The sequence below is a fragment of the Penicillium daleae genome (assembly GCF_028827525.1).
Source record: "Penicillium daleae strain IBT 16125 chromosome Unknown utg000007l_segment0_segment0, whole genome shotgun sequence".
In the NCBI taxonomy this organism is placed as follows: domain Eukaryota; kingdom Fungi; phylum Ascomycota; class Eurotiomycetes; order Eurotiales; family Aspergillaceae; genus Penicillium; species Penicillium daleae.
In genome coordinates, this window is record NW_026623155.1 from 94,768 (window position 1) to 108,400 (window position 13,633).

The 13,633-nt window shown below is 45.3% G+C and overlaps 3 protein-coding genes across 3 annotated transcripts; all 3 read right to left on the reverse strand.

Annotated features, from left to right (window-relative positions):
* Window positions 1-1,216: 1,216 nt before the first annotated feature.
* Window positions 1,217-2,384, reverse strand: N7458_007279 (uncharacterized protein; the record flags this gene model as incomplete). Its single annotated transcript, XM_056910661.1, has 4 exons — window positions 1,217-1,455; window positions 1,522-1,599; window positions 1,672-1,798; window positions 1,854-2,384. 4 exons carry the CDS (start codon window positions 2,382-2,384, stop codon window positions 1,217-1,219), a joined length of 975 nt encoding a protein of 324 aa, XP_056763487.1.
* A 5,400-nt stretch (window positions 2,385-7,784) lies between these two features.
* On the reverse strand, window positions 7,785-10,204 carry N7458_007280 (aromatic acid exporter family protein; the record flags this gene model as incomplete). The annotated part of the gene is made up of 3 exons (XM_056910662.1): window positions 7,785-8,250; window positions 8,309-9,438; window positions 9,695-10,204. 3 exons carry the CDS (start codon window positions 10,202-10,204, stop codon window positions 7,785-7,787), a joined length of 2,106 nt encoding a protein of 701 aa, XP_056763488.1.
* A 2,964-nt stretch (window positions 10,205-13,168) lies between these two features.
* N7458_007281 (uncharacterized protein) lies at window positions 13,169-13,510 on the reverse strand (the record flags this gene model as incomplete). Its single annotated transcript, XM_056910663.1, has 2 exons — window positions 13,169-13,230; window positions 13,288-13,510. 2 exons carry the CDS (start codon window positions 13,508-13,510, stop codon window positions 13,169-13,171), a joined length of 285 nt encoding a protein of 94 aa, XP_056763489.1.
* Between the last annotated feature and the right edge of the window lie 123 nt (window positions 13,511-13,633).

Below are 13,633 nucleotides of genomic sequence, written 5' to 3' on the forward strand. Positions count from 1 at the left end.
GTTAGTGACATATAAAGTGCCTTTTGTATTGGGGACTGGCCATTTTTGCGAGTTACTATTGAGGAAATGATTTAGAGTCATCAGGGTCCCTTCCCTTTAGATGCGGAGGAGAAAATCTGCCATATAAAGAGCTTGCTCATATTTGGCGATGAGATTGTCCATCAAAAACGACAAGATCTTATGACTGACTCGTTCATCCCCGCAAGATACCTTCAACGCCTTTTGAGTGAAAATATGAATCACAGAAATGATATCGGAGATATAACCCTTGGCCAAACCCGGTCATTTATCCGTCTGCTTCTTTAGTACGCTTAATGGCAAAGATACATTGAACGTCCCTATTTCAAATCCGCAAGACTCCTGGTAGAGGTTCTCAATCCAGTCAAGAATATCATACTTCTGGGAATACCCGATCTGCACAGGCTCGTGCAGAATGTCCTCTATGTCGATGTTAGAATTATGAAAATTCAGGCAGAAAGTGGGTGGCCACCCCCTAGGCCCATGGGAATTTGCTCCGTGGGAGTGGGCGGGACTTTTTGAGATTCTCATGGGACCTGTCGAGGACTAGGAATTCCTAGCTACCAGACGCTCCAGTTCTGCTGCTCTCAACAGCGGGAGGCTCTATGCCACCTGTTCCTCTCCACGGTGCCCTGTCTCTTCCTGATATTACCTCCCGTTGGTGGGAGATCGACCTTATTTCGCCTCTCTGCGGCACTGGTGACTAACCAGATGCCCATTATTACCGTGCTTCTTGTGGTCCTGGAGCAGAATCTAGTAGAGAAGGCGAGGACCTATGGCTTGTCGGGCCAGGCTGGTGCTCCCCGGTGGTCATGTTGGTGGCCTACGCGGTAGTGGTAGTGGTGGTAGCCATAGGAGTAGCAATGAAATCATATGCTGCCGGTTTATCTACCTAGTAGAAGACTTCTACACCCGGAATTCCCTCGGGCTCGACGTCTACTAGTACCACGCGCTGCTCGACAACCCTACTCGGCAGGCGCAGCCACAGGGCTTCCAAGCAAACTCCTATGGCGTCCAGGTAGCCATCTGAGGCGACTGAGGCTGGGTATAACTTCCCAGGTATCTCGCTCGTTACGTTTTTTATTGGGGGGAGTGGGGAGGGGGCCTGAGCTCCTTTATGTAGGGCTCTGGGAGCCTCGCCCGTCGGCGGACAAGTACAGCCCCGGCTATGGAACATATGTGCAACATCTGTTATTTTTCAAATAGTGAACTTCCCCCCAATCAGATTCTCACTCAAACCCCACAGTCTGACCCAGTTACTTTGAGTGACAACATGCGAATGCAACTCCTCATCTGCGACGGCATTGTTGTGCAGGAAGGAGCCATTTGATGTCTCAATGGTCGGATCAATCATGCCCGTGATGATGGTTGCCGCTCCTTCAGAGCTGCTTGTCCAAGGCGGCATTTTGTATTCCTTTCCATCAACGTCGCGCAGGGCTAAAAAAGAAAAAGGTCAGCACAAATGACTGCATTTGCCGTTAGTGATTTAGGTTCAACACATACCTTGACCGGAGGCATAACTTTGTTCAATAAAGGTTCCCATTTCAGGGGTAACATGGCGCTGCAATCCTGATTGAACGGCTTGAATTCATTTTAAAGCGTTAGCATAAATTATAATAGTCGCAAATTGCGGACTCGGTGATAATGACATACCCCCAGGGTCGATGCTATAGACCCGGATCCTCTTCGCACTCAACTTCTGGGCTAGTCTCTTTACAAACATAACTCGAGCAACATTGGACTGGCCGTACGCAGCCAGAGTATCGTACGTTTTGCCGTCCTGTTATGGGCCATTAGCCTTGGATTCGGGAAGAGGAACAAAATGTAGTACTGACACTGTAGCCGATATCGTCGAAATTGATTATTCCACTTCGCACCGCTGAGCTTGCAACGATGATGATTGAGGAATGTGGTCCAGCGGCTTCAACTTTGGGTAGCAACAATTTGACGAGCAAAAAGTTTGCCAAGTAGTTGACGCCAAACTGAGACTCAACTCCATCTGCAGTAGTTCCATACGGGGGCATCATAATACCTGCGACAGCAGCAATGTGGTCGATTTTCGGGACATCGTCCAAACTGTGCACCGCTCTGTGGATATCCTTTAGATCGCCGAGATCCATCTTTAGGAATCGAGTAGCCACATTAGGGTTCCTGGCCTTGATCTTCTCGACAATGGGCTGGACACGAGACTCCGACCTCGCAGACAAGATCAGCAAGGCAGGGTTCACACTGCTCAGCTGCAGTGCAAGTTCACCTGCAATGGAGTCCTTTGAGACACCGGTGATAAAAATTGTCTTGCCTGCTAAACGAGTGCCATATCTCTCGAGGATTGCCTCAGATGGAAGGATATTTTGCTTGGAGAGCATCTTGCGCTGGTTCTGGAAATTAAGAAGAAAACGACCTTCCGAGCCAACCGATAGAAGTGACTGAGAGATGAAGGATAGAAATTAATTCAACAGGCGCTCGATCTGATTTAAATATAAATTCCGAACGATGTTGTCTATGCCGACTTTCCGTGGATTCCGTTCTCTTTTGCCTTCAAAGAAACCCCAGCATCAGCTGCTGCATAGTCTGGGGTGTTGCAATGCTGCACTTGTACTCTCTAAAAGCCGCAAGTATAAGCTCAAATGGACCTAAAGGCGGACATGTCCGCTCCTGTCCGCTCCTGTCCGCTCCCGTCAGCTTCCGGCAAGTGGGGCTCAATAGCGAACCCACCCGCATTCAGTAATGATGGTCAAACACACGGAAGCGGACAGAATCCGGCGGCTAGGTCAGCACCCACGCCATGAGTTCAGCACAAATTCTCATCGCAGTCGAATCTTCGATTCTCAAGCCGGATCACACAGTGTCGTACCAGTTACACCCAAAGAAACCAAAATTCTCGGTTTGATTTGAAACTCCAGAGATATCCTACAGCATATGGCCCCCTTTCACAAGGGACCCTCTTCGGTCTGTTGATGACAGCATATTTAGTAACCTCCTTGGGAAACCAATCATTGACCTGATGTGTTCGCATCTACTACAACATTTGGCAGACCACGTCAGCTATGTCACAGCAGCTTGTTTGGTCATCGTCCTGTTCTCTCAATTCACGTTGAGGGGGTCAAAACCTGGCTTACTGGCTCTCGGAATTACCTAACCATATTACTTCCTTGTAACGTAATTCCCGCTTACCCTGGCCACCCGCTTACCCTGGCCACCCCATCCAAAATCGCGTCTTCCTACCAACCTACCTAATTCAACCATCTACCATGCCACCAATTCGCTCTGAATCTCGGCAGAAATCGGCCAATCAGGAGGGCAAGATCTTATTAGCCCTTAATGATATCAAAGATGGGCGCGTTAAATCTATACGCGAAGCAGCAAGGCTATACGCAATACCACGCGCTACACTACAAACACGCGCTCATGGTGTTGTTTCTATGGCAGAGAGACGCCACCCACGCCATAAACTCACACAATTAGAAGAGGATTCGCTTGTTGATTGGATTATCTCTATGGATTCGCGTGGAGCAGCGCCTAGGCCAGCTACTGTAGCCGAAATGGCTAATATCCTACTAGCTGCGCGTGGTAGCTATCCTCCGCCGACGGTTGGCAAGAATTGGTCATCATCCTTCATAAATCGACGCGATGAGATTCGAACACGCTTCTCTAGGCGATATGACTACCAGCGCGCACTAAACGAAGATCCAAAATCGCTACGAGAGTGGTTTACGACCGTACAGCGCGTTATCGACGAGAACGGTATACAAGCGGAGGATATCTACAACTTTGATGAGACAGGATTCGCAATGGGCCTTATTTCAGCGCAGAAGGTAGTTACGAGAGCTGAATACTACGGTCGGCGATCTATCCTACAGCCAGGGAATCGTGAATGGGTTACTGCTATCGAAGCTATCTGTGCAGATGGCTATTCACTACCGCCATGTGTGATTTTTAAAGGCAAAGTAGCTATTGCTGGTTGGTTTGATAACCTACCACGCGATTGGCGATTTGAAATATCTAATAATAGCTGGACTACCGATGAGATTGGCCTACGCTGGCTAGAAAAGCACTTTATCCCACGCACGAATTCGCGCGTACGAGGCCGGTTTCGGCTATTAATTCTTGATGGTCATGGTAGCCACCTTACGCCTCAATTCGACCGGTTATGAACAGAAAACGATATTATACCTCTTTGTATGCCTGCACATTCATCCCATCTACTACAGCCACTAGATGTTGGCTGTTTTACGGTGCTAAAGCGCGCGTACGGTCGCTTCGTAAGCGATCTTGCGCGTAGAGGATATAACCATATCGATAAATTCGATTTCTTGGAAGACTACCAACGTGCACGGCTAGAAGCCTTTCAATCAGTCAATCCTACTATTCAAAATAGCTTCGCAGCTAGTGGTTTAGTACCATTGAATGCAGAGAGAGTGCTAAATAAGCTTAATATCTCTCTACGAACCCCTTCGCCACTAAGCAGCCGGCCAAGCAGCAGATCTAGCCAATTCACACCAAAAACGCCTAGAACCGTCGTCCAGCTACAAAAGCAAGTTTCAGTACTCAAGGATCTACTACACCGGCGGTCAAATAGCCCTCCGAGCCCAATCAATAGCATGATAAATCAGCTTATTAAGGGTAGCTATCTATCCTTACATAGCGCCGCATTACTTTCGCAGGATAATGCGAATCTACGCGCAGCCAATGAGAAAATCGTTAAGAAGCGCAATCGGTCGCATAAGCATATACCCTGCGAAGAGGGTTTAACAGTCGAGGAGGGCCTACAGCTCGTGGAACAGCTGAACCAGCCGGTAGAAGCTGATGGGGTAGTATCGCATGTGCAGGGCGAATTACCTAGTCAGGCAAATCCACCACCTACCAGGGCCCCGCCTAGGTGTAGTGGGTGTGGGGAAATTGGCCACAGGATCAATCGATGTAAGAATAGTTCTTATTAGTGAATTCAATGGATTTTGGTTGAGATAATCGACTCTGAGATTTTCTACTAGGGGTAGGTGGCCAGGGTAAGCGGGTGGCCAGGGTAAGCGGGAATTACGTTAATATATTTTGTGTTGCAGAGAGGGCGATTTTAACTGAAACAGCATACTAGTTTCCTGCTTGTAGACCACCACGTTGTGCACCAACTTACTATGGGCAATAACGGAAAACACTTGGAATATCGATTCAAGCCTTTCACCAATTTGCTCAGAAGGATTTTATTGCCCACCTATTTATGCAAATGAGCTGGCGACCTATATAGTGACGGCAGTTTTACGAGGGCGATTAACGGGAGAGAGAGTGTGTGTGTGTGTTTGTGTATTTTACGGCCGTGCCCGTGACTTGCACGTTTTCCACTATCCCTAATCGGGGCAAGGCCGCCAGGGGGTGAGCCCTGGGTGTCTCTAACTAACTATCGCTAGTTCTATGTACAATTAAGAGACTTTAGCGCGTTCATATAGCTGCCTCAGTCATAGGGAAGGTCTGCTGTATAGTAGGTTAAATAGAAATGCCAACTGTATAGATCCGTCTCTACACCATGATCCGCTAATTCTCCGCCTCTCTACAACTTCTTTTAAAAAAAGAGGATGTCAGCTATGCGTCTGGTGCATAAGACCGTAATGTAAAGATTATGCGTACTAATCATAGTACCACAATTATGGAAGAGTGACCGTGATCAAAGAGATGTCAAATTTGTTTTTATTATCTAGGAAATAGAGTAATATTTATAACATGAGGTACACAGGAAGCAACACATAAAGAAATCAAGAACATCCGGAATATAGTAAGAGAGACTTGATGGGAATCTGAATGTTGGGATTCTCATTGCTTTTTTATCCGAGTAGGACATTCAATAATTGGTATGCCGGACAGCTACATTGCCAATATGGGGAATATACACATGCATATATGCATATATATGTTGACAGACTGTGTTGGAAAATGCGTCTGGTGCATAAAACCGTAATGAAGATCAATCGTGCGCACTAATCCTAGTACCACGATTATGGAAGACTGACTAATCAGGATAGAACACAAGCGGCTGATCAGACAGAAGAATCAAGCAGTGGAAGGTTGTTTCAGATGGTCTACTATGCCCGGTGATTCTACTTGAGATAAAAAAGATGTCAAACTTGTTCATTCTAACTAGGAAACAGAGTGCAATTTATAACATGAGGAACATAGCAAATATCACATGAGGAAATCAAGAACATTCGAGGTCATTTTGGAGTGTTGAACATTCTTCTGTCTAGTCGGGCAATGTTGACACGATCGTTGAGGATCAGAATCTAGGGGTAAACAAGATAGGGTTTTCCTAGCGGTAAGCAAGATGGGGATTTCTTCCGCGGTAATTAGAACCAGGAAGAATGCTTAGTAAGCAGGCAGGATTCAAAATGGCAATCTGGGCCTATAGGTGTGAGCAAGCGATCTGCTGCGCAGGTAGGTAAAAAGGAAGAAGGTTGATGATGATTGAATAAGATCGATTGATCTTTCTTCCTCTTGATTGAATAGGAAAGGATAAGTTCAATTCGGCTTAGAACAGATCAAGATGAGATAAGAGAAAAGTAAAGTAGGACTGAAGCTTGGTTGATTATATTAAATCGTCTTGTTCTTGCTTGATGTATTAAATATGATTATGATGAGATCTTGGTAGAGAAAACAGGGCATATTTATAATCAATATTTTATGCAAACTTATTAAACTTGTTTCTTGCATATGATCAATCCAGATAGATCTAGATGTATTCTAGATATATAGTGATCTTATATAGATAGATCTAGATGTATATGATGATATTATGTAGATAGATCTAGATATATAGTGATTTCATGCAGTAGCCGTTTGATTTGCAATTGCTTGATTGTACGATGTAATTTAATCGTAATAATGATGTAGATTGCATGACTATGATGCGTCTGTTCATGCCTGATTATCCGATTGGATAATGATGATATAATAGCATAAAGCTTATAGAGATTCAGAACATCGTTCTGGCCTTGGTATAGGACATGAATCTGGCTTGATATACTGCCTGACGGCTTAGGCATCTTGCATCTTGCCATATATCTGACATATATTCAAAATCTCCAAGTCCAAAAAATTGAATTCCCTAATAACTTAGCGAGTAGTAAGCCTACTAGGTAGATAGTAGTATTAATCTAATTGTCAAGACTTACGCTACCTTGCTACAGCAAAATTGATTAGTCAATAGGTAAAAAATTCCAAAGAATATACTTTGGTCAATACTGGTGATACTTATAAAGATTGCGAATCTAATTCCTATCTACTAGCCCTTAAACTAGATAGTAGCTCTAGCTAATAGAGATGACCTAATTCGAATAACTTAGCTAGTTAGCTAGTTATCAGGGTTCTTAGTATATAGGCCTATAGCCCTAGGCTGCTAGATTGCTAAGGCAGTAGTGTAGGCGAAGGAAGGCTGGCTGACAGTAGTATAGCTTACCCGTAGGAACTAGCCTTAACATCCCCCATCAAAAAATAATTCATCTAACCCAGACCCTCTTGCCTAGGCACCTTCTCGAACATAAGTCTTCAATAGTACTAGATCAGGGCTCAAACCGATGTTCTGACCAGTCCAAGCTGTCGGTTGTAGTCGATCCCAACTAATGTCTAAATAGTAACCCATCTCTTTTCAACAGCAACATCAGGACAATTGTCGGTGAACATATTTACTTCGTGCAGCACTATCTCCTTTTTTTCTAAATATCGGCTATATATTGCAAGCTTTGTGAATATATATTTTGCCATATTAGTGAAGATACCAGAAGTCAATCTCTTTTTTCCATTGCCATTATTGAATCCACATTAGCAGGCAAGTCTTTGCGGCGGACAATGTCTGTCAACAAGTTCAACTCTCCCACAAGATGCTTCGTCTCGGATAATAGTTGAGATAGTTCGTCTTCCAGGGCCATCATGGTAATCTCCATGGAAGCAATGGCTGAAAACGCCGGCTGGCTGAAATTTTCTACACTAAGAATGCTCGCGTCGGGAGCAGCAGCAGCAAGCAGCTCGGTAGGCAGACGAATTTTGGGCGCCTTAAGATAAAGAGGCAATGGGTTCCCGGTTTTGATGGCACCTGATAGTGTCGCGAGAAGAGATGTCACTTCATGGGACCTTAAGTCCAAGGAAGTTATGAGCCGTCTAGTGTCTTCTACCCACGGTTCTGAGGATATTGGTCCGGCGAGATGGAATGAGTCCGCAATTTCGATTAATGTTGCCGAGAATTGAAGTACGCTAGGGATACAATATATCAGTGTTTGGAACAATTGGAACGGATAAGGAACGGACTTACTTTCGCGCATGCTCGGCCAATTTATCGTAGGCACCCCTGGGGAATTTCCCCCCAGTAGTAGGTTCCCAGGGAAAGAACCACTTGTGCTGTTCCATTCCCTGTAGGAGAACGACTTCCTTGGCAAGTACACGAGTGCGAGCTTTTTCAAGGACTCTCCCGAGACTCTTCTTGTCGCTATGATCTCCAGCCAAACCTTGAATTAATAAAGAGTTCGTCGTGTACACAGAGCTGTAGTAATGTGCGAGAAGATACAGAAAAGATGCAAGATCTCGTCGGAAACAGTTTTTGACTGTGGCTGCAGAGGGAAAATATGTGAAAAGAAAAGCAACCCCGATTCCACCAACAACAGTAGCGAGTCGATAAGGTGACAGTACGTATAGAGCGTGGTATGCTTGCCCGTTGGACTCGGAGAAGATGACCCCCACTTTCTTCACTTGAAGTGCATAGCCCACAATTAACATAACTGTGACCATTTCGATTATAGGCGGCACAGCATGAGTGGGAAACCTAATTAATGGGTAGTGGGACAAAAACATTGTGATCCCAACGAAGACAAGGACACCTGCTGGCTGTTGGTCGACTATGTACCAGTCAATATACGACAACACCATTCCAATAGATGTCCCAAGGAGCCGCATTGATTGACCATACATAGCTGACCCAACGGTCGATGCCATGCTAATTGCAATCATTATCGAACCCCAGATGAGACGTTGCTGGATGTAGAAGTGTTGCGAGTTTCTGAGAAATGCAACGAGTGAAACAGCCATGGTAGCCACGGCTACTCGGAAGCCAAACACAGACTCAGGCGAACCAAAGAAGTGAAAGCCCTTCCGGAAGTTATCACCAATCTTCTCCCACGTGCTTTGGGGGAGAAGGTGTTCTGGATCTCTACCAGTCTGTATGACATCGTCCAGGTATATCCTGACAGTTCCGGATCTTCTGCTGTACTGGTAATAATCCAATTCTTGGTCCTCCCTAGACAATGAGGCCCAGAACCATTTTTTCATCTGCTTCCATGTTGGTAGCACCAGTCCCTTTTTATTCATGGTGCCATCGTCTACCTTAAAATCCGCGTATTTGACCAGGTCTAGGATTCTTCTCGCAGTCGAAATGAGCGAAGATTCCATCTATAATAAAGTCAGGGTATGCATTTTCAACGCAGGGGCTAGGAAAAGCCTACATCAAGGAGAAAGTAGAGCTGAAATCGGTACCGTTCACGCTGCTGAGAATTTCCCCCGTAGGTATTTCAGAAGATTGATCCATGCCTGTCCATGAGAGCCAGGTCCCTAATGGATCCTGCCTTCCTTGAAGGAAACGTTCAATCATCTCTTCCAAGTGTGACCTCGCATGATCTCTATTAGCTTCAATGTCCGGTTGAGATACCGCCTGCGCTTTGCCGAGGCGAAGAATGTGCATGGAGTGGTCGAGACCTTCGTTCATGGCTTGGATAAGTTGCTCAGTGGGGCGGAGCCTTTGCTCAAATACCCAACACCACTTCTGCTCTTCCTCTTCACGAGAGATACTCTCCATCTCGCTCACTAAACGAGGGATACGTCTGGAGGCTTCGACAAGTGACTCCATCCATAGCATTGAGGCCAATACCTTCTTCAATATGCGAGTAATGTTCGCTAGCTCTTTGGGTCCTAGGTAATCCCAACCGACCTCGCGTTTGGCATAGCGCAATTCCGATATTATCCTTCCAAGGGTTCTGGCAGCTTCCATGGTTGCATTTTTCAGGGTGTCTGCTTCTGCCCATGAAAGTGTATGCTCCTGCTGGGAGACATCTGGGTTACCATGGACAAAACGCCAGTCACGCAAGGATAAGGATTTCGCAAATTCACGTTGGGCATCCAGTGTTCTCTGGATCGCTTCGAAATTGACCACCATGTGCATACTGACAAGCTTTCGAGATGTGAGTGGAATAATTAACACATTGACTGCTGCCGATAGTCCAAATCCCGCAAAAAATGATCCCACCAAGTGTTTGACTGGAGAAGAATCTGGCAGTTAGCAATTATATACGGCTACGATTGCAGATGGGGAAATCTTACTTAATGATCCAGCTTCATCCATCGTTTCGAACTGAGTTCCATAGGTCGCTGTTACCTGGATAAAAATGGAAAATATTATCGAGGGAATGAAGTATTGCGGTCGAAAAGCACGGAATCTACTCCATCCGTCAATCTTGAGAGCTTATAACAGGAAATTTGACCAACAAACATACGTATTTGCCAGCCACACTTCGAATGACAACCAGATTGCCATGTTAACGCTTGCAGCGGCGTTATACGGGCTTACAGAAGCACCAGCAACTGGACCAGCAGTGTTGGTTCCCCGGGGTATATGGGTGGTATTTGCGCGAGCCCGGACGGCACACCACATTGATAAGAAAGACACTGCGACTGCGAAACCAACCGAAAGCTAGCGTACAAAAAGAAAGTTAACACAGACAGACCATATCATTCGTGAATTACAGGTCCATACCGTGGCCACTATAAGATTTTGGAAGAATCGGGCTCGTGGAGCGACTGGAATCGTGAGAATCGACATTATGGGGATGAGATAGCCAATGGTAGAAAATTGTCGTGCGACAGCATCGCTCTGATATCTGCAGAATGTTAATGCAATTTACTAGCCTCCCTGGAGAGAGTGGATGTACATTGAGAGTCCAATTGTCGGTGCAATCGCGCCTCTGTAGTCCATACCCGTCAGTTTAGAATTGGACTATATGGAATGAAGAGGGACCTCATCAGTGGTGGGAAACGAATCTCTGGGAAAAGCATACTTGAACATCAACAGCACGATGGGGATATTCAGTCCCAGCTTCGCTTGAATTTTCTTCCACATAGATCCCAAATTTGGAGACTCCATCATGTATATCTCATGTGGAATAGAGCCGCAACATTAGGATAATGAATTGTTTTTCAACTATTTTAAAGATAATAATGGATGATTCTCCGTTCTGTAAAACGGACGTAATGATGATATAAGTTTATCATGTGATGTCGGAAGCGCCGGAGAATGCCTTACTTTATGCCTCGCGAAGTGGGCATCAATGTACTAAAAAAAGTAGGCAATATTACAATCATTCATGCCACTTCACACCCGAGAAACTAAAATCACGTATCTATTCTTTGACTGAAAATCGCCGTCACTTGCTCCCTTTCTCTCCATTTCATGATAACCGCCATTTATTATCGGAATATGTCAAGTCCATTTTCGCTGCCAGCAATTGTTAGGTTTGTCATCGATAATATCCACAAGGTTCCAGACCTTTTGTTCGACTTTTACATAGCTGCCATCCTACCTATTAAGCAGGTTACTGGTCAATAATGTTCACCTTACATGAATTGGTGGTATATGGATGCAAGTGTCCAAAGGAGTTGGTGGAAAGGCTAGGTGGAAAGGCTGGCAAATTAACGGCCGAAATAGCGTCGGCTGCGGCCGTTTTTGGCAGTCTATTTGCCAACATCCTTTTTAATACAGTAAAGATTCCATCATGATTTGCAGACCACGTCACGAACATTTAGCTGAGTGACAACAAGCATGAAAATATGGGTTGGTAGGCTTTGGAGGGTTGCCTGTAGGATATTAGCTAATGCTATCAATAGCGAATCGAGACTTTCTAGTAGCAATATTGAACAGACCATTGTGAAAGATAAGCTCCTGTAAACTACGAGAAGTTTGCAGAAGATGGCAAGTTTGTGGATGAGACGAATATGTCACAGCTTTTCTAGGAGGGTTATTTGACTTTTATACTAGACACAACTTCTCGGGACTTCAATTCTCAATAGACAACTCCTGAGCGCCAATTTCATGTTCTAGAGACAGTGTTTACCCTGTGGACCATGCTTGTGAGCTTCAGGGAGCTCAGGATATCCTAGGAGCTCTTCTAAGACGACCAGAAGCATGCAAGTGACTTGTGGCGAAGCATGACCTGCAAGAATGCTTGCCTTCATTTACTTCAAGATGATCAAGGCCTGCTACGGAAGGGGCGCTTTCTTTTATAACGGGAGGTTCCCGACTCTCACTAAGTCATGTCTTATTCCCAAGATTTGAATCGTTTTGCGAATGAGATGGGTGTTAGTCTCTCTACTGAGGCTCGAATCTGCTACGGAACTACCAAGGCGGGTGCGCCGTGCAAGAACTCTATCAAATTCCAAGTCATCAAGACCGGGCAGTAGCAATTAGCAAATCTCGCCGCACAGCTATTCGACTTCTTGATATTATGATCCTCCTTATATGATATCACGAGGAAATTTCTCTATGCCAGATGGCACCGGCAGCGACAGGCTGACTAGCTTGGTCAGCAGTAGTATGACGCTGTTGTTCGGAGCCGGGAGGGAAAATGCCAGAAACGCCCCCGAGGTCGCTGCCGTAGCACCCGATATCGAAGCGGACCAGAGCCAGCAGTCGATATTTGGGCGCCCCTCAGGATCGATGCTTTCCTCTATAGTCACAACCCAACACGAGGATGAATCATTGTCTCCATTCCGTGACCCAGTTCCTCTTAGGCCTTCAGAAAGAATCCTTAGATACGTCACGGCCTCGATGTTATGAACCAATGCGTAGAGATTTGATGCGGCCATTTTTAATACTATTAAGGGCTAATAAGATCTTGCCCTCTTGATTGGCCAATTTCTGCGAGGATTGAGAGCGAATTGGTGGCATGGTAAGCGGTTGAATGTGGTAGGTATGTAGTGTTGGGAGATTTTACACCTGGTGATCCGTTCGGCCGTGACTTACGTTAACAACATTTCAATGACTGAAGTCCCCGACACGGAGCCAATTTTTTTATTAATTCTGACCGTAGCAAGAACAGAATGGAAAATCATTAAAAGCACGACATGAACTGTTTCACTCTTTAAACTCAACTTCCTTTCCGCTTTTCATGCCTATAGCAGCGTAGCTAACAGGATCTGTGGTACTAGTTAATAATAGTTCACTCATCTAACTAGTTATCCTGCAGGGCTTACCTAGCTGCTGTAAGATAACCTGTTCCCCAGGCAAGAAACGAACATCCTGCGTGCACTTGAGCTCAACAGTGGAATTTGGAGTTTTATAAATGATGAGCCGTTCAACTTCTCCAGTAACAAGTTCCATTTCATCGGGTTCAATCATTTTCCCACCGATCTGAGCACCGACATGGCTTCCCTCTTGTAGAGTTATAGGGTCACGGTCGAAATATGCTTTGGGCATACTGGAGGTTCGCCGAATATTCAAAATTGAGGATCTTGAATACGATAAATCTTTTGAGAAATTAGATTGAATGTTTTCTAGCACGAATTATAAGCTGTGACCTTAGCCAGTATATAGCAAAGA